General features: G+C 48.9%; 1 protein-coding gene across 3 annotated transcripts in view; it reads right to left on the reverse strand.

The window, feature by feature from the left end:
* Positions 1-1,889: 1,889 nt before the first annotated feature.
* Positions 1,890-20,464, reverse strand: part of GAB2 (GRB2 associated binding protein 2) — a 171,835-nt gene continuing 153,260 nt past the window's right edge. For all 3 annotated transcript variants that reach the window (XM_022593915.2, XM_022593916.2, XM_022593917.3), the window contains 7 exons: positions 9,656-10,248; positions 8,766-8,860; positions 7,563-7,827; positions 5,969-6,059; positions 5,581-5,683; positions 3,889-4,014; positions 1,890-3,043 (listed from right to left, as the gene is read on the reverse strand). In XM_022593915.2, the coding sequence (XP_022449623.1) occupies positions 2,900-3,043; positions 3,889-4,014; positions 5,581-5,683; positions 5,969-6,059; positions 7,563-7,827; positions 8,766-8,860; positions 9,656-10,248 (1,417 nt within the window). In that variant the 3' untranslated portion in view covers positions 1,890-2,899. The remainder of the gene's footprint in view (positions 3,044-3,888; positions 4,015-5,580; positions 5,684-5,968; positions 6,060-7,562; positions 7,828-8,765; positions 8,861-9,655; positions 10,249-20,464) is intronic.

Here is a 20,464-nt window from a genome sequence, read left to right on the forward strand (position 1 = left end):
ACACTGACCAGACAGGGGAATATTAGACACCTTGGTACTTGGGGCTTTTGAGCCAGTCTCTGCTTTCAACAGGCCAATTTTCTCTTCTCTTGTACTTCCTCCCGTCTCTACTCTTGCCTCCACCCGAAGGGTTTGGGGGTTATAGGAACCAAGAACTGGAGGGAGGCCTCCTTGGTGGTTAGATTTGAACACCTCAGTCTCTCAAGACTCCACCCAGTTTCATTCACAACATGGCACATTCAGAAAATGGTGACATTATTAGGGCACCTTGCGATCAATAGGGGAGGATGCTGGGAACTGAGGGTACCAGTACCTGGGCCCACCTGTAGCCTATGGGGGCACAGGGGTGGCGCCATTCAAAGCTCTGCCACGTGAGACCCTTTGCAGAGGGCCTTAAAGGGACACAGGGCTGGGCAGAGTGAACCACCAAACCCTGCCCAGGGTAGGTCACTGCCACCACCATTACCATTTCACCTGAGGGGACACCAAGGCATGGCCTCACTGCTTCTGAGAGGCTGGGCCCATACTCCCAAAGGTCTGTTCCCAAAGCACAAGGTTCTCTAAGTCTCTCTGTCCATCTTTCTCCACCGGATCCCAGCCTTGCCCTCCTTCCCTCTCAAAATCTGACCCTTCTTCCTCTAAGGCCCCTGTCAGGCACCCCCTTTTCCTAGAAACCACCTTCCCTGATCTCCACCCCTTCGCCACTCCTGCCCCCAGCACCAACCTCCTAGAGAATAAGCCTCGATCTCTCTGCACATTATCAGCATTTTAAGTGTCTCTCATGGCCATTACCAATGTGTCCTTGTCTTTTTTCTCATCGACTCTGACCTTCTCAAATACAAAGTCTGATTAATTCCTGTGTTCTCAGTGCCTAGCCCAGACCTGGCCATAGCAGCCATTAATGAATGCTTATTGAATTGATATGACTAATACTAGGAGGAAAGGGGCTACTGTTGAGAAAATTTCTCCCGGGATGGAGTAAGGTCAGGCCGCAGGCCTGGGGTGTGCGTGTTTACACAGGCTCACAGGAGCAGAAAGGTGAGCGGTAGCCACCTCCCTTAAATAGGATGGGAAGTCATTTTTTTTTTTTTTTTTTTTTTGGAGGGAGGAAAGTCTGTTCACCCCAGGGTAGGATGAAACATTTGGTCTACCCACGTTGCCTCTGAAACTCTTAAAAATTTGGCCAAGAACTTTAACATAAAAGAGCCCCCCCTCCCCAGACTTAGGAGAAAAGAGCCTGGCGTGATGCCCTTCCTCCTGTCCCTGGCAAAGGTGGGCAGAGGGTGATGCTGATTTGGTGGCCTTTTAAGCCATGGGAGGAGAGGCCTGCCCTCTCCTGTCCCTGTAGCTAGGCACCTGGGATTCGACAGGGCAACAGAGGGTGACGTGAGCTGAGAACACACTCTGGCCTGTCACCAGGCCACACTTGTACTTCCTGGGGACCTGACACAAAACTCAACCAAACGGCACAAGCCGCCGGCCACTCCCCCGCGTCGTCCACTAGGCTCTGTTCCGCTCTGCTTGCTCCTTTGCCCTGCTCTGCCCGCCACCCATCAGTCCTGGGAGCTGCGCTCGCCTGCGGCCATGCACATCGCTCCCCTGACCACCACACCAGTCCTCACGTTCTGCGCCACCCTGCATCTCCACGGCACTGCCCGGGCTCGCCACCAGGCCCTCCGGATGTACTCAACCACTAGCTGCGCCTCCCCCACCCCCAGCCTTCGCCCCGCCTCTCAGCCCATCGGTTACCAGCGCCTCCCCAGCCGCACTGCCCATCTTGCAGAAGCTCACTTGCTGCAGCGCCTCCACTCCAGGCCTGGGCGCCGCCCTGTGTCTCCGCCCAGGCCGTCCCAGGGTGGCCCCTCAGTCGTCCCCCCCCCCCCCCCCCGCCCACGCACCTCCACCCCGCACACTGCGTCGCCTTCCCACAGCTCCGCCGGCCCCCCACCACCACCACATCGGCGCTCCCACCCCACGCGCTGCACCGCCCAGCACAGTCCGAGCTTCGTGGGTGCGGCGCTCTTGGCTGGGTGGGGTCTCGGGGAAGAGGACTATGCTCTGTCCCAGAGCGGCAGAGCCGGGCCTGTGGCCCCACAGTCCCGGGGGCCGGGCCCCGCAGTGTCTTCGTCGCCCCATCTCCTGCTCCTTGTTCTGGGTTGCCCATCATCCTCAGTCTTCCCCTCCTGCTGTCCTTGTCCTTCTGCCTCTCCCACCCGGCAACAGCTGCACTGCCACTTGGCCTGCAAATGGGGGACCACAGCAGGTACCCACTGCCCTCCTGCATCTGGGGGTCTAACTCCTTTGTCCCTCAAGACCACCTCTGACCTTCCTCCTCGACTCCTTCATCTTTTGGTGGCCTTGCCTCTCCCCTGCCAAGAAAGACAGGGCTGAAGAAGTCTGTATCCACCTTGGTCTGCTGGTCCTTGGCTCCCTGGGTCAGCGAGACGACTTGGCTTCTTCCGGGACTGGGGGAGAGGTAGGCCAGTAGCGGGAGGGACAGGGGCTGAGAGCTGTGCCCAAAGGTGAGGTGTGGAATCTGGCTCAGAGCCCCAGCCCCTCCCTCCACACGTCTGGTAGGTATTCGGGTCTAAAGGGCAGGAAGAGGCTGAAGGATGCTTTTTGGCAATAGCTCTAACTAAGGTGGGTAGAGGCATGGCCATTGCTGATAAAAATCAAAGGTGGGCCCCGAGTGAGCCGAGGAAGCGCCTCGATCAGGCCCTCACCTCCCAGGGGAAGGGGTCAGGGTTCCTGATGTCAAGTGCTTTGAAGGCCAGAGTGGCAGAGTAGAGAGGGGGTGGGCAGGAGGGCGCGCTGGAGAGGAGAAGGGGGAGACAGACGGGGAGGCATCGGCTCTGGAGACGCCGCCTCCTGGCCCCTCCCTGGGGCGGTGGCCCGCGCGTCACAGCTTGGCCCCCTTGGAGGGCTCCGAGGACTGCCGCACGTCTGTCCACTCCTGCATGGTGCTCTGCAGGGCCTGGGTCTTCTCCTTGTCCACTTGGACGTAGTCCACCTTCTCGTCGGAAGTGACTGATGACGTGGATGGCTGGGGGACAGAGCGGGGAAGTGAAGTGGCTGTGAGTTATCAGTAACGTGGGGAGCGGGCGCGCGGCACTTCCTGAGTCGTTTCCCGGGAGAGGAGGTGGGGCTCTACATAGCTGCCTCTCTGACCTGCCTTTTCTTTCTGAAAGTGGCCTGTAAGGCCTGAACTCCAAACCACACCATCCCTCCTGTTTGATGCAACAGCCCCTGCCTGCCGTCCCAATGTCCCAGCTCCTGGGGGGGACCCAGGCCCTTCCTTGGCCTGATGGATGGCTCCAGGCTTTCACCTGCGCCTCCACCCACCTCCCTGTGGCCACTTGTCCAGAGGAAGGACTGTGCCGGGTGCCAACAAGCACCAGCCATAGGGCTTTGTGTGTGGCTCGCTGTGAGCGCACAGCCATCCTGTGCGGGACGCTGTGCCGGGGCTGCTGTCTGGACTGGGCAACTAAGTGTGCTTCCTGAGGGGGGCCTTTCCCGGGCCCGGAAGCCCTTCTGCAGGCTGCACCTGGACAGCGAGTTCTCAAAGAAGAACTCAGGACCAGGACACAGGATCCCCGAGTCTCGGCTCTGTCGTGGGTTCACACGTGACCTCAAGCAGCTCGTGTCTCCGTGTGCATTCGTTCGCCCATCCGCACGACGGGGGGTGGGCTGACGGATGCGGTCCTACGGGCTCAGGGTGCCTGTGTCCTGAGAGTGAGGGCGCGTGAGCCCCCGGAGACCCAGGCTACAGCACGGCCCAGTCACAGAAGCAGAGTGCCGCCGGCCTGCGCTGAAGGCAGCTGGCCTCCGGGACCCCTCCCCCAGGGCCGCCAAAGCCCGGACTGACACCCGCCCACCCGCCCCAGGCACCTTGCGGTGGGGGCTTGGGGAGCTCGGCTGGAAGTCCAGGGCCAGATAATCCACGCTGCCAGTGCTCTTCTTAGGGGCCGGACTGTTGGTGCCACTGGGAATGGGAGATGCAGACACTGGGTTTTGCTATCACAAAGGAGGGAAAGACCATTAGTTAGTTTAGGAAACAGATTAACCCACCACCGGGGAAAAAAACACCTCTGGGAGTAAGAGCAACTAGCTAGCTCAGTGAGTGCCGACTCTGCCCTGCACTGCTCCGGGGACTGCTCACGCTCTTGTCTAAACCCCCACAACAATCTTGTGACACAGGTATTAGTACTGTTCTTAGTTTTTAAAACGCAGATAGAACTCTGGTTTGGAGATGTAAAGCAACTTGCCCGTGGCTGCACAGCTGGTGAGCAGGGATGACTACCCCGCTGTGCCACGCTGCCTCCCTTCCAGGGCATCAGGCCGCGTCTCACCTGTGGTCTCCCGGACAGACCAGCCCCCGCTTGCTGGCCCCAAGAAGGGAGCACATGTCCTTTACGCACTGGACCCTGGAAGGGTTTCTGTTGCACCAGATCTGCTTCTCTGGGGCTCCCACCCATGGCCCGGAGCGGGGTTGTCACACCGCAGCGGCCTGTCCCTCCAGCTCCAGCTCCTCAGGGGTCTCAACAGAGGGGCCTCATCCCCAGGCGGCACAAAGCCCCAGTCCCTCAGAGGACACGCTCCACGGTCCCGTCTCATCCAGGCATCAAGACCAACCTGTCTGGCACTTTCCTGAAGACACCTTCTAATGAGAAATGCAATAAATAGTCCTATGCTTTGTGTTTTTTTTGGCTGCTTTATTGATCGGTAGATTTGTTCTATTTATGCAGCAACTACCAGGTGCTGGGCAGCTACTCCCTTTGCACTGGGAATCTCAGAGGGCAGAACCCTGTGTTTATTCCCTCTGTGAGGGCCTTCACCACACCGAGTCATGCACACGTGTGCTTCCCCACCGCTGAGTGGGGTCACACACACTCAATAGGCACACTCCCACACCTCCTCATGGTCATGGGAACAACGGGATAAGGAAATGAAGAGATCTTTTAGTTTTGAAAGATTTTAACAGGATAGAACAAGGAAGTTAATTCTGATGGCTGCTCTAGTTCTTCTCTTCAGGCCCCTGATGACTATTCTGAAACACCAGCTAACCACTTGGCCTGCTAACTCTTCTGGGGCTCCCTCCTGCCCCAGCACAAGTGCAGACTTCCCAAGACAGCATTCGGGGTCCTTCATGATCTGACTCCAGTCCAACCTCCCCGCCTGCCCACTCCACCTTCACTCAGAGTTAATGACCATCATTCTCCGTGTTCCTGTCTGCACGGCCACTCCACCTCAGCGCCTCCCCTTTCCCTAGTCCGGTGTGATCGCCCATCCTGCGGGTGCAGCACCGCCTCTCCAGGGACACCGACCATGCCACCTGTGTTACAGTCGTGAGAGAGGCAGGCCTTCTCTGCCCCTTAAGAGAGCAGCCTCCTTGAGGGCAGGGACCGCGTCTTCCTTGCCTCTGACGATGACCCCACAGTGCTCGACACGTATGTGCTCAAGACGGATTTGCAGCAGCAAACTAAATCACAAATAATGTGGGTGGCCTGAGGCCGGGGTGAATTAGTGAGCTGGGAAGTGGAGGAGTGAGAGGTGGGTTCCAGGGGACCCCAGAGGACTCACCATAGGGACGTAGTTCTCTTCACTGTCTCCCGAGTCCGTGCTGGTGATGCTCTGTGTGGAGATGGGGCGGCAGTACTGGGTGGATCCTGGGTTGAAGGAGTGGCTGTGGGGAGAAGACAGGGAGTAAACCCTGGGGCACATCCAGCCTCCCGCCGGGCCCTGGCCCTCACACCCCCAGACAGACCTCTGCCCTCCATTATCAGACTAAGATTGGATACAGAGCGGGGACAATTTTTCTCCCTTCACAGAAGAAGAAAACCAAGCCCTGAGCTACCAACAGCCATCAGCAGCAGGACGCAGCCTTCCTGGCACACGGCCTAGTGACCCATTCCATTCACCAACCTGATGGCCCTGTTCCAAGTTCCCGTGTCCACAAATAGACACTTACATGGCCCTGGACCAAGACTTGGTGATGGGTGACTTGAAGGGGAGCTCATCGATGACGGTATTGTTTCTCAGGTCAAGTGGTGTTGGCTTCGCTGCAGCAGGAACAGAAAGTCATCAGCCAATGATGATAATGCCACACATACAGACACTTACACGTGACACACAAGTGCATTTATGAATCATTCCTATTCATCCCAGTTGTTCAGGGGGAGACTGAAGCTCTCAGCAAGGTTACACAATCTCTGCCCATGCTGACAGGCCCTGAAGCCATGTCTTCAGATTCCAGATTTTATATTCTTCGCACCGTACCTATGGTAATCATACTTTCGGAACCTAAAGTGGGGACACAGGGTGTGACAACAGACTGTTTTCCGTGGATTTGTGACTGCATATGAAGACAAGAGATGATATTTGAAACATCATAGAGAAGGCCACCATGACTGCCCCCTGCCCACCAGGACTGTGGAGCCTTCAGTGGAGGAAGGTGAACGTCACAAAGTCCTGAAGCCTTCAATCCAAATGCTGAGATCTGCATTCTCTGTTGGCCAGCCTGAAGGGGACTTAGGTCTGTCCAGTGACTCTACTTCTCCCTTTGAATCCCTGCCACTGATCCAGGCCTGCAGAATGAGGTCGAGGCAGACCTGACACTTGCACTGCAGCACTTCTTCCTGGTCTAAATGCAGAGGGCACAGAGCTAACTTTACTGAACACCTGCCATGCAGTAGAGTCAATGTCCTAGATGCTTTCCTTCTCACCAAACCTGGAAGGCAGGCATGACTATCCCCACTTCACAGATAAGAAAACGGAGGCTCAGAGAATTTACATGATCTACTCAAAGTCACACACCTAGGAAGTGCTGGGTAAGGATTCCAACCCACATCTACCTGGTTTGAAAGCTCAATCCTTTCGATTATAGCATAGTGTATCTTTTCATGGACTGCTCTGTCAGTTCTACCTTGCCCAGCCCCAGAGTTAATACAAATACCTCATCCTTGAATTACATCTCATACATTATGAAGCACTTTTAGATGTATTATCTATGTCCTTCAATGCCTCTGGGAGGTACGTTTTACACTTCCCATTTCACAGATGAGAAATAAGGCACAGAGACACAGGATCATTTGTTTATAATCACATGTTAGCAGGTGGCAGGGCTGGCACCTGAATCCATCCTGTCTTTCTGATTCCGGCACTCTTTCTGCTCATCAAGGGTCCTCAAGAGCCAGTCCCTAGGGTGCCAGACCACTGGGATGAATTTGGTGTGTGTGTGTGTGTGTGTGTGTGTGTGTGTGTGTGAGTGTGTGTGTGAGAGTGTGTGTGTGAGAGTGTGTGTATGTGAGAGAGAGGGAGAGAGAGAGAGAGAGAGAGAGAGAGGGAGAGAGAGAGAGAGAGAGAGAGAGAGAGAGAGAGAGAGAGAGAGAGAGAGAGAGAGAGAGTGTGTGTGTGTGTGTGTGTGTGTGTGTGTTTGGGTTGGTTTAGGCCCCAGAGGCTGCCACTTCCTTGCAAGAAAAGTTTAGGATCCACCCAATCCCTAAATGAATGCAAACAGTCCCTGAACATTGTCCAGAGATGGAACGAGGAAACAGTGGACTTACCTTTCCGGTCAGGTTTGAGGTTGCGGTTGACAGGGGGTGGCTGGATCTCACTCGCTCGGCTGGAGCCTCGGTGCATAGGAAGGGCTGAGGTGGGGTAGCCAAGCGGGTCAAAGTGATGGGGCCCCGGGCTCATGGGGATGTAGACACTCTGGGGATTATCACCTGCTCGCTCCAGGGCCAGCAGGGTGGAGGAGCCCGGATTCATAGGCACGTAGTTGTCTTCGGAATTGGTGCTATCCGATCGGCCTACAGCTGTTTTCCCTGGCTAGGAGTGAAAAGAAATACTGCTGGACCCTGGGAAAAACAACTAAGAAAGCAGAGGAGGAGACAGGAAGAAATGAGGCCTGTGGGTCTCTTCCAGCTTCCATGATCCCTTGGAGCTTACTTATAACTTGTGATAAATCTTTACTATAAAGTATCCACGAGGCGTTCTGAATGCCTGACCAAGCAGTGCTTTGGTTCAGGACCCTCCCTCTTCCTCAGGTCCGGACTCATCACTGGCAGGGCAGCACCTGCCACTGGCAGGGCAAGGAGCGTTAAGAGAAGCCTTGGCCCTGGCACGTGAGGTCTGGGGCAGGCGTGCTTCCCCAACCCAGCTTTCAGTGTGACTGCCGGGCTGCAGTCAGAGCTGCCACGGGGCTGTACAATGCAGCTACCCTGGCCACAGCCTTCCTTTAACTCCTGCCTTGTCTTTCCAGACGCACAACGAAGCTGCTTTTGCTTCCGTTACCTGGTTTCACAGTCCTTCCAGTGGGCCTGAAGCCAGGCCCTAGTCAGCTTAGCTGGGCCCGACACCTCGGAGAGCTGTCATCAGCCCCTCCTCAGGGCAGCCTGGGATCCCGCACGCAAACCGTAATTCTGCCTCTGAGCACCACCCCTGCCTGGTGAGACCTCACGGCAAGGATGCTGCCTTAGAGCCGCCATCCCAGCGCCTGGGTCCTCTGCATCCTGGACCCTTCCTGCTTACCCCCAGTGATGAGCCTTACAGGCTAGTGCACCTAAGTACACACACTTCTTCCAGATCAGGATACCTGCCTATGACTTTCCAAAAACTCAACCCAGGGTTCTGAACTGAGACAAGAATCCAGGCAGGCTCCTAAGAGGGAGATGCCATCATGCTTTGGGGCTGTGTTTTTAGTTCCATGCGTGTGACCTTTAATCCACCTGAGCTGACTTAAGGACCCCTGGCTAAACCCCACTCACCAGAAAAGCGCTGACTGCATCACTCACGGACTCGGTGGACCGGCCCGCATTGTCTCCACCACGCTGGGGGTAGTCGTAGGACTCGCAGGAAGAAGCTACGACAGAGGAAGGAAGATCCATGTGCACTCACTGGAGTCAATCCCTGTGTTGACACTTCCCCACACCCTCACCAGTGTGGCTCAGAGTCTTACTGATACTCCGAAGATACTGCTCTCAACCCCTAATGATAAGGGATCGCTTCTATCATATCTCCTCAGCTCACAAATTCCTCCCAGGCTTCTGGATGTAGCTCCAGTGTGAGCAGATGCCAAATGAAAGGAATTAATATTATTCTACTTTTTCATCAAACAGAGGAGCTTATATGCAGAGTTGGAACACTCTCAGTGGGAAATCAGCAACAGAATTTAATACTTCAGACAGACGTTCAGACTTTAACCAGAGATTCAAATGTGGCTTAGAAAATATTTTGTAGATTTGATTTTAAAAGTCTGTTGGTCCACATAGGTTTGGCTCCAGTTTGGACTAGGCTTCTAAATTTATTTTTGAAATCTTTGGTTTGATTTATAAATGAATAAAAGACCGTGATTTGGACCTCTAAAGCCATAATATGTTGTACTGTGGTTAGCCAAGAATGTTCTACCTCCCTAGTAGAGCAGTAACTTCTCTCAGGCAGGGTCTGCTGAACTCTTGCCATTGTGGTGTCTACTAATAGCCTCCAGTGCTGGAGGACAAACTAGGAAAGGTCTGGGTAGAAGATGCCTAAACCTGTATCACAGGTCCCCTGGGTGGGACTTAAGTCTCCTTGGCACGGATGACCAAGAACCAGCACACGACGGAGAACCCCTGTGCTGCCTCCCTTGCCCCCGGCCTCAGCAAGGGCTCACACTGACCTCGGTGAAGTCGGCTGTTGTCCATGGCTGGGAGGGTATTGCGCCTGGGGATGGTTGCAGCGGCAGAGGCCGATCTGCTGCTATCACCGACTGGAGGCCTCTGCTGAGGGCTGCCCCATCGAGGTGTTTCTGCCTGACTTGGCTTGGGGGGCCGGGGTGGGGGGGCTACGGCCGAGTCCCCAGGAGTGGCGACTGCCATGGTGTTGTGGTTCTTGTCCAGGGTGAATGTCCTAGGGATCTGGTAGGCTGAGAGTGGGGTGGCCGGAACATCCATATTATCCACCAGGAGGTCCCCAAACTCACGGCACAGGGTGTTGCTGGGCATCTTGAAGGTGTACACATCCTCGTTATCCGTCTCAGAGCCTGTGAGGCTGCCCTTGGTGTGGCCATGGGAGGCCAGGCTCCGGGGGAGGTCGTAGGTACTGTCTCTGAATTCTGTATTGTGCCTGCTTGGCTTGGGGAGGCTGTAGAAGCCATGGACTTGACCACTGACCCCGTTGACACAGTGTCCGTTGCCCTGGGCAAGTTTTTGCACGGCCGTGTCGCTCCTCATGAGAAACGAGGCCCTGGTGCCCTGAGAGAAGCTGGCGCTCCTAAGAGACAGAAAGAAGGGGGTGCAGGGGTTAGAGGAGGCCAGGGCTGCCCACCAGAGAGGCAAGCGGGCCTGTTCAAACCCTGTGCAGCTAGATGGTGTGGAACACACCGGCTGAGGAGGCTGGCAGGCCTGAGGGTTATCTGGGCAAGGCATGTTTTCTCTCTGAGCTTTAGTAAATGCGTCTGCAAAAATGGTGATTAAAATCATGCTTTGAAGGTTGCTTAGAAATTGGACTCCAGTGTATCTAGTAAGTATATGTTCAGTGTTAGCCTTTATCCCTTCCCCTACTCCCAAATGGCTGTGATTAGCAGAGGTTGGTCTTACCTCCCCAAATATATATCAACAAGCTAGTTATACCACACACTTGTTTATTGTTTTAAGTGCCACAAAATATATGCATTCGTATACAAAGGCTGTGAGATAGCGGAAAGAACCCTTAAGTTGGTATCAGAAAATAGCAAGTCATTTTATCTGAGTCTCAGTTTTCCCACTGTAAAACAAGTCAGCTAATGTATTGTTCTAAGTTATACAGAACTATTCAAATGTAAGCCATAGATTTATTTTCTATCATATATTATGGTTCATTGAGAGGCATTTAGAGGGGAAAATATCTCTTTCCAGAAGACTAAAATTCTACAGGAAAAATGTTTTCCTGTTTGGGAACTATATTCAGGACAGAAAAGGTTTTGATTATTACTTTTTAAAAATTCATGTTTTGGGGAAATAAGATTTAAAAAGTAAAACGATCTGGGGGGGGGCGGGCGGCGAAGGGATTTGTGCAGGTTCCATTTCCACCACTGATATGCTCTGTGGGCTTCACCAAGTCTCCTTCCCCAAGGCAGGACCTGGTGTGTCTCAATAGCTCTTAAGGGTCCATCTGGTTCTGAAACTCCACAACCCTTTGGGTGTATTAGCCGGGTTTCCAAACTGGATTCTGTGTTCTGCGTAGGTGCCTTAGGAAATTAGAAGGTGATGTTCTGAGCAAGTAGAGATTCAGGTCTGCTTTTCTCTTACAGTATGATTCTTCACAGGATTCCATTTGGCGGAAATAAAGGAATCACTATTCTAGAACTATCATTTAGTGGTGATTCTCAGCTTTTTGGAGGCTATATGCCTCTTTAAGAATCTGATAAAAAGCTCTTGGCACTTCTCACCAGAATAAGGCAAGTCTCACATACATACAAATTTGCATGCTATCTCTAAGGGGGGTGGGCAGCTCTTAACCCACCGAGGCCAATCCATGGAACTTGGGTCTTATACAAACTCTCTCAGCTCATGGGGAGCTTGTTATTTGTGGATGTGGCCACCAGATGGTGATAGAAAATAAGGCCCATCAGCTTAGAAAGAGGAAGGGAAACAGGTGTCTAAGCAGCCAAGCTCTCTCTTGTGTAAACTTGCATCCTTGATGGCTAGGACTTCCATTTCCGTCCCCAAACCTTCCGCGGCCCTCCTCTCTGGTCCTCCGTATTCTCTCTCCCTTCCTATTTCATTCCACACGCATAACCAAGGCGACAGGCATGGCCTAGATCATTGAACATCTAGCCTTTAGATAACGAAGTGCCTGAAGCAGAGGACCAGGGAGCCAACGGTAGACGTAAGGTGTTCACATTGTTCACATCTGTCCGTTTGTCTTTGGTGCCTTTCATTTTGTCTTTTGGAATTTCCAATGCTGGTGGATGCCCTATCTGGATTTGTTCATTTAAAAAACATTTACGGATGTCCTACTTTCCACCTGGGCCAGGCACAATGGATACAGAGAAGCCTCCTGCCCTGGGGGAGGGGGGCACAGTGGTAGAGGAGTTGACACGCATGCAAATCTTTTTTTTTTTTTTTAAATAAATTTATTTATTTATTTTTGGCTGCATCGGGTCTTCGTTGCTGCGCGCGGGCTTTTCTCTAGTTGTGGTGAGTGGGGGCTACTCTTTGTTGCGGTGCGTGGGCTTCTCATTGCAGTGGGCTTCTCGTTGCGAAGCACGGGCTCTAGGCACGCAGTCTGCAGTAGTTGTGGCTCGCGGGCTCTAGAGCGCGGGCTCTAGAGTGCAGGCTCAGTAGTTGTGGCGCACGGGCTTAGTTGCTCCGCGGCATGTGGGCTCTTCCCGGACCAGGGATCGAACCCATGTCCCCTGCATTGGCAGGCAGATCCTTAACCATTGCGCCACCAGGGAAGTCCCTTTGCCTGCCAATCTTACAATCAAGCCAGTGAGTAAGCGGCTGTTGACAGATTTATACCAACCCTCCCTGGTGGTGGTGGTACAGAATGCCAGGGGAGGCCTCTCCAAAGATGTCACCTCTAGCTGACTCTGGCAACTGGCCTGGCATAAGGCAAGAGAAGGGAAAAGGTGTTCCAGTTAGAGGGACACAGAAGTAGAACACAATCTGGCAAGTTCAAGGAACCGCAAGCTGCTCAGGCTGGAGCAAGTGCCTTAGGAGGCGGGGCTGAGAGATGACCGTGGAGGGGCCAGGCCTGGGCTGATGAGAATGGGAGTCCTTGAAAGATTTTAAGGTGGTGCAGGGGTGGGGAGAGCACTGCAGGTATACTGCAGTCACCTTAAACATATGCAATCATCATCGTCCTCCTGACGCTCCAGTCTGGGAAAGGCACCAGCCACTCAAGCCGAAACCTGGAGTTACCTTATGATTTCTCACTCAGTAATCACATCAGGTCCTATTGAATGCACCCCAGTTCAGGTCCTCCTGATTTTCTCCTGCAATAACGAAAGGGGTAATAACTCGTCTCCCGACCGTCAGCCTAGGACCTCTCTGATCCTCTTTATCCCGCTCACATTTACTTTCTTAACTTCCCAGCTTAACCATTTTCAAAACTGCCTCAATGCCTTTAGGACCGAGTCATATTCCAACACCAACTCACCTCTCCAATCTCTCCTCCCCAGTTCCCCTTCCCACTCTAGGGTCCACTCAGTCAGCTGCCCAGGTGTTCCCGTATGCCCCAGGCAGCCAGGCCCCCGTGCCTTGTTGTGCTGTTTGCTCTGTCTGGAAGGCCTCTTACTCCAGTCTGGCGAGCTCATACTCAGCTCAAATGGCACATCTTCTGAAGCTGTTTCTTACATCCTCTACCTCCCAGCGCAAGCAATCACTTGCTCAACTCTGTTCCTGGAGCAGGCGGCAACTGTTATCTGTGTTACGCACCATTGTTACTTATCTCCTCCATCAGACTGTGATTTCCTCGAGGAAAGAAGAAACTGTGTCTTATTCATTTCTCTCATCTGCACCGGGATCAGTGCTTGTCACATAGTAAACAGTGAATAAATGTTTGTTGAATAAACAAGCAAATGAATGTACAAAGAAAGAAAGAAAGAAAAGCGTTGGTGCTGCTGTGCCCTTTCCTGAGCTTGGCCTGAACCCTCTGGAACAGCAGATTGAAACCCCTCCTCTTCAGAACACATGAGCTCATGTCCCAACCTCCCGCTGTCGTGGCATCTCCTCTCCAGTCACAGAACTACTCGCTCATCCCTAAACACTCTCCCTGAGCTCCAGCCCTGGGCTTGCATAATTTACCTTTCTCTGGAATGTTTCCCTGATACACCAAAATCTTACACAAAGCGCCAAAGAAGCCTTTTTGCTCCACGATGGTGTTTTAGGTCCTCTAAGTCTCCTTGTCATTTTACTCACCACTCCTCCTTTGCTCCCACAGCACTCTGCTTCCATCACAGCACTCATCTTGTGTGAAATCTCTTTGGGTCTGTGTCTTTCCACTCCTACCTGACCCTGTGCTTCTAGAAGGCAGGGCACCATATCCTGTCCCCTGGCATAGTTCCTGGCATGTGGTAGATGATACCGATGCACGCTGAGGGGGACTGACCATTACTTCAAGAGTCAGGTGAAAGGAGTTGAACAAGGGAAACAAACTTGCCCAAAGGTATACACTTGGACGGTAGCAGAACTGGTTCCAGCACCCAGGTCCCTGGACTCCCTGCCCAAAACCCACACGGCTACAGTGCGCTCCCTTTGGACAAGAATCAAGAGGGGGAATTCTGAGCGCTTAGAAGTCCTGCGGCCTTTACTGCTTTCACGTAGGCCTTTACTGAGGCCTGTGCCACCATGATGTGCTGAGTTGCTTTCTGGGACAGATACCTGGAAGCAGTGGATTTGGAGAAAGGTTTCTCTTCCAGGGCTCTGGGCTGACAGAGGCCTCATACTGTACCAGGCACATCACATGTGATGTAGCTTTTAATCCTCCTGACAGTTCTGAGAGACAGGTATTACCCTCACACATCCGGTGAGGAGAAACGATAAATGGCAGACATGGTGCCAGAAGATACTCGAACACAAGTGTATAGGGGAGCTCCCTGGGGGCAGAGAGAAGTTTGGGAGAAAATGCTCCCCCAAGCCCAGCAGCTTTTCCTTTCCATTCCTGGCTCCCAGCTGCTCCCAGAGCCCCAGGTGGATGGGGCTATCACACCACCACTTGTACATGCTTTGGTTTTAATATCAACCCAAACCTCTCTCTTGGCTGTTAGGAATGCTTTCCTAGTTCTTCCCAGCCACTTTATTTTGTACATTTTCTCATGTTATGGTAACATACTACACCACAGTTTCACTCCTTCCACTCTACAAGATGCCAAGTACCTTATAACAATAAAGGGCCAGTTTAATTTTTTTTCTGCTATTTTTTTAAATTGGAGTATAATTGAATGCTTGTAAGTAAACTAGCCACCATTTAGAGTTCTGTACCTGTCACTGGCAATCCTAAGAGGTCATTTGGACCATCCTTCTGTATCTGACTCATTCCAAATGGATCCTTCCTGTGAGGGAAGAAAACTCAGAAAATTCTGTCCCACAATCTCTAAGAGGTGAGGTGATCTTTGTATCTCAAACTCTTCTGGCTGCAATATTGAGCCTGCGTTCTCTCTGTGGTTACAGAGAGAAGCTGTATATGTGAAATTAAATGAAGGTAAAAGCTGTATATTCTGCCTTTGGTCAATCAAAGCCACTGGGAGAATGAGCCTTAGAAATGATTAATCACAGGTAAGTTCTCCATGGACATTTCTGATTTTACTTTTTACCCCCTATCTTTCTGTAGAATAGTGCTTGCTGCAGGGTCAGTGATGCTTTCATTCTGGAATTTCGTTACTTGAAATTTCACTTTCCTCAACCCTCACCAGAATTATGGCTTTCCAGGGCATGTGACCCACCACACACCACAACACATCACATGTTACAGGTTTAACAGCCTCCTTGAAATAAGAAGACAGAGATTGGCTAGAATCTAGCTAGAGGGCAAAAATAAATCTAGTGAAACTACTTTGTTTTCAAAAACAAAAAAGATTCTGCTTGTCTTGACAGTGTCATTCAAAACTCCTTCTATTGGCAATAGTTACTATTCTGAATTATTAGTTATTTTAGCTCAGTGGAAGAGCTGGAGTTTGAGGACTGAAGTCGTTTTAACCAGAATACATACTATCTGGTACTTGAAGAAATATTAGTGGCTAGTAGTATAGTAAGAGTAAGAATAAAAAAGTCATGGTTTTATCTCTAAGATGTTTCATTTGTTGTAACTATATCAGGATCCCTCATGGATGTAGAAGGGGATAGACAGAAGGCTGGTATTATTGGCCTCAGTAAATACTATTTCACTACAATCATCAGGCATATTTATGTCTATGCTAGGCAGAGATGAATGAGCTGGTTCTCTCTCAAAGTCCCTACTCAAAAGTAACCCTGTAAGATTATTTTGGATCAAATGAGGTAACTAATATAAAAGTGCTTTGTAAACTGTAAAGCATTATTCCTTTTTCCAGAGTACCTAGTGTGTAATGTGAATGTCAGAAGCAGTGCATGGATAAGGCCCATCCACATACTTTGCCAGCACTTGGCATTGCTAGTCTTTTTTGTTTTCGCCATTCCAGGGGAGACGAAGCAAAACCTCACTGAGGTTTTAATGTGCATTTCCATGATGTTTCAGCATCTTTTCGTGAGCTTATTGGTCATTCTTATATCTATTTTTTTTTGTGAAGTGTCTGTTCAAATCTTTTGCCCATTTAAAACAAAAGTTGGTTGCATGTCTTCTTACTGACTTGTAATAGCTCTTTATATATTCTACAAATAACTCCTTTGTCAGATATGTGTTTTGAATATTTTCTCACATTTGCTGACTTGCCATTTGGTTTTCTTAATGGGATCTTTTGAAGAGCAAGTCTTAACTTTGATAAAAACTACTTTATCATTTTTTTTCTTTTATGATTCCTGCTTTTTAAATCCTATATAAGAATCTTTGTTTACCCCAAGATCACAGAGGTGTTTTCTTCTATAAGTTTCACAGTGTTAGACTTTACATTTAGGTCTCTGATACTTTTGAGTTAACTTTTGAGTAGTGTGATATGAAGTAAAGGTTTTTAAAAGAATTCTTATATGTTTTGTTTATGGTTCCCTTTGCTGTGCAAAAGCTTTTGAGTTTAATTAGGTCCCATTTGTTTTTTATTTTTATTTCCATTACTCTGGGAGATGGATAGAAAAAGACATTGCATGTACCCCAATGTTCATTGCAGCACTGTTTACAACAGCCAAGACACTGAAGTAACCTAAATGTCCACTGACAGATGAATGGATAAAGAAGATGTGGTGCATATACACAATGGAATACTACTCAGCCATTAAAAATAATGAAGTAGGGCTTCCCTGGTGGCGCAGTGGTTGAGAGTCCGCCTGCCGATGCAGGGGACACGGGTTCGTGTCCCGGTCCGGGAAGATCCCACATGCCGCGGAGCGGCTGGGCCCGTGAGCCATGGCCACTGAACCTGCGCGTCCAGAGCCTGTGCTCCGCGGCAGGAGAGGCCACAACAGTGAGAGGCCCGCGTACCACAAAAAAAAAAAAAAAAAAAAAAATAATGAAGTAATGCCATTTGCAGTAACATGGATGGACCTAGAGACTGTCATGCTGAGTGAAGTAACTCAGACAGAGAATGAAAAGTATCATGATATCGCTTACATGTGTAATCTAAAAAAAAATGATACAAATGAACTCATTTATGAAACAGAAACAGACTCACAGGCTTAGAGAATGAATTTATGGTCACCGGTGGGGAAGGGTTGGGGGAAAGACAGACTAGGAGTTTGGGACTGACATGCACACACTCTATATTTAAAATAACCAACCAGGACCTACTGTACAACACAGGGAAACTGTGATCAATATTCTGTAATAACCTAAAATGGGAAAATAACTTGAAAAAGAATAAATACATGTATATGTATAACGGAATCACTTTGCTGTACACCTGAAACACAACATTATACTCCAATATAAAATAAAAATTAAAAAAATTCTTATATGGATATCCACTTGCTGAAAAGACTTTCATTTCCCTATTGGCACCTTTGTCAAAATCATACATATCTTTTTTCATTCTACCCCCTAGATTCACTAATCTGTTCTAGTGATCTGTATGTTTACCCTTTCATCAATACAACACTGTCTTGTCTAACCGTAGTCTGACAGAAAGTCTTGAAATCAGGTAGTATAAGCACTCTAACTTTTTTTTTTAGATCTCTTTGGCTATTCACATTTTTAAAAACATCTTTATTGGAGTATAATTGCTTTACAATGGTGTGTTAGTTTCTGCTTTATAACAAAGTGAATCAGCTATACATACACATACATCCCCATATCTCCTCCCTCTTGCGTCTCCCTCCCACCCTCCCTATCCCCCCACCAAGGTGGTCACAAAGCACCCAGCTGATCTCCCTGTGCTATGTGGTTGCTTCTCACTAGCTATATATTTTACATTTGGTAGTGTATATATGTCCATGCCACTCTCTCTGGCTATTCACATTTTAGCATATTTTGCATTTTCACGTAAATTTTAGAATTGACTTATCAATTTCTATGAAAAAGCTAGTTGGGATTTCTATTTGGATTGCATTGAATCTACAGATTAATTTGGGAAGAATTGCCATTTTAATAATATTGGGTCTTCCAATTCATAACTGTAGTATATTATGACTCTCCATATTTAGGTCTTTAATTTCCCTCAGCAATGTTAGATAGTGATTTCAGTGAAGAGATCTTGCATGTCTTTTGTTAGATTTATTACTAACTAGTCCATTTGGGGGGCATCATTATATAGAGAATTTTTTAAAGTTCATTTTCCCAATTTTTCGAGGCTAGTATGTAAAAATTAAGTTTTGTATAATAATCTTTTATCCTGTGACCTTGCTAAATTCCCTTATTAATTCTAGTATTTTCTATATTCTTCAGGATTTTTTATATAAACAATCATGTTACCTGCAAATAGAGACAGTGTTACATCTTCCTTTCTGATATTTGTGCCTTTTATATTTTTCTTGTTCCCTTATTGAACTGGCTAGGATTTCTAGTACACTAGTGAATAGAAGTGGTGAGAGCAGGTATTCTCTCCTTGTCTCCAATATTAGGGGAATATGTTTACTATTTCTCCATTAGGTATGATATTAGCTGTGGGTTATCCTTTGAAGTCTGTTATTAGTTTGAGAAAGTTCTCCTCTATTCACAGTTTGCTAAGAAATATTTTTTGTGAAGAGGTATTAAGTTTTGTCAAATACTTTCTTAGCATCTATTGAGGTGATGATTATATGATTTTTCTCCTTTATTTATCTTAATGTGATGAATTATATCAGTTGGTTTTTGAATGTCAAACCAACCTTGTATTCCTGGGATGAACATTACTTTGTCATGGTGTCTTATCCCTAATGATGTATACAAACATATATATTCCCTAATATATATTATCCCTAAAATACACACACACATTTTAAATAAATATATATATATATATATTTTGTTGTTGTTGTTGGATTTGTTTTCTAATACTTTTTTTTTTTTTTTTTTTTACGTGGGCCTCTCACTGTTGTGGCCTCTCCCGTTGAGGAGCACAGGCTCCGGACGTGCAGGCTCAGCGGCCATAGCTCACGGGCCCAGCTGCTCCGCGGCATGTGGGATCTTCCCGGACCAGGGCATGAACCCGTGTCCCCTGCATCGGCAGGCGGACTCTCAACAACTGCGCCACGGAAGCCCTCTAATACTTTTTTGTAGAAAAAAAGAATTTCTGTATCTATCATCACAGGGAATAATGCTTTGTAATTCTCTTTCTCATAATCTTTGTCTGGTTTTGGTAGTAGAGTTATGTTGGTTATATAAAAATGAGTTGCAAAACGATTCCTTCCTCTTATGTTTCCTAAAAAGAATTTGGGTAATATTTGTACAATTTTGTTTGAATATTTGACAGAATTAACCAGTAAACCACCTAGCTCTCTAGGTATTTACCCAAGAGATATGAAACAAATGTCCATACAAGATTTGTTAGTGACTGTTTATGTACAAATGCATCTTAATTTGTAATAGCCGAAACTGGAAACGACCCAACTGCCCATCAACATGTGACTGGATACGTAAGTTGTGATAGAAAGATACATTGAATTACTCCTCAGCAATAAACAGGAAAAACTAATGATGCATGCAACAACATGCATGAATGCCAAAAGCATTATGCTGATTGAAAGGAGTCAGAAAAAATAGTGATACTCTATGATTCCATTCAAGTAAAATTCCAAAAAATGAAAACTAATGTAGTGACAGAAAGACTGTCAGTGGTTTCTGAGGAATATGGTAGAAGGAAGGACACATTACAAAGGGGCATGAGGACATTTTATATATATGGCATTGCCTGTACTTCTATTACCCTTCAAAAATTATTTTAAAAAAAAAGGGGGGGAATCCTAGAATTGAAAAATGAGTTAAAAAAACTATCCAGGGCTTCCCTGGTGGCGCAGTGGTTGAGAGTCCGCCTGCCGGTACAGGGGACGTGGGTTCGTGCCCTGGTCTGGGAAGATCCCACATGCCGCGGAGCGGCTGGGCCCGGGAGCTATGGCCGCTGAGCCTGCGCGTCCTGAGCCTGTGATCCACAACGGGAGAGGCCACAACAGTGAGAGGCCCGCGTACCGCAAAAAACAAAACAAAACAAAACAAAACTATCCAAACTGAGCACAGAAAGGAAAAAGGATAGGAAAAAAAAAAAGAATAGTATCGGTGACATGTAGGTAAGTTTCAAGTGGTCTAGCATATGAGTAACTGAAGTTTCATATGATCCTCAAAGGAAAGGAGAGACAAAATGGGGCAGAAGCAATACAGGTAGAAATTTTGCTGGACTGAATCAAAAATATCAACACACAGAATCAGACAGGCAAGTGAACCCCAAACATAGTAAATATAAAGAAAAACA

This window comes from Delphinapterus leucas, chromosome 7 (genome assembly GCF_059928025.1).
Source record: "Delphinapterus leucas isolate spDelLeu-1000000601 "Yukka" chromosome 7, BTC_Dleu_Yukka2, whole genome shotgun sequence".
Taxonomy (NCBI): Eukaryota; Metazoa; Chordata; class Mammalia; order Artiodactyla; family Monodontidae; genus Delphinapterus; species Delphinapterus leucas.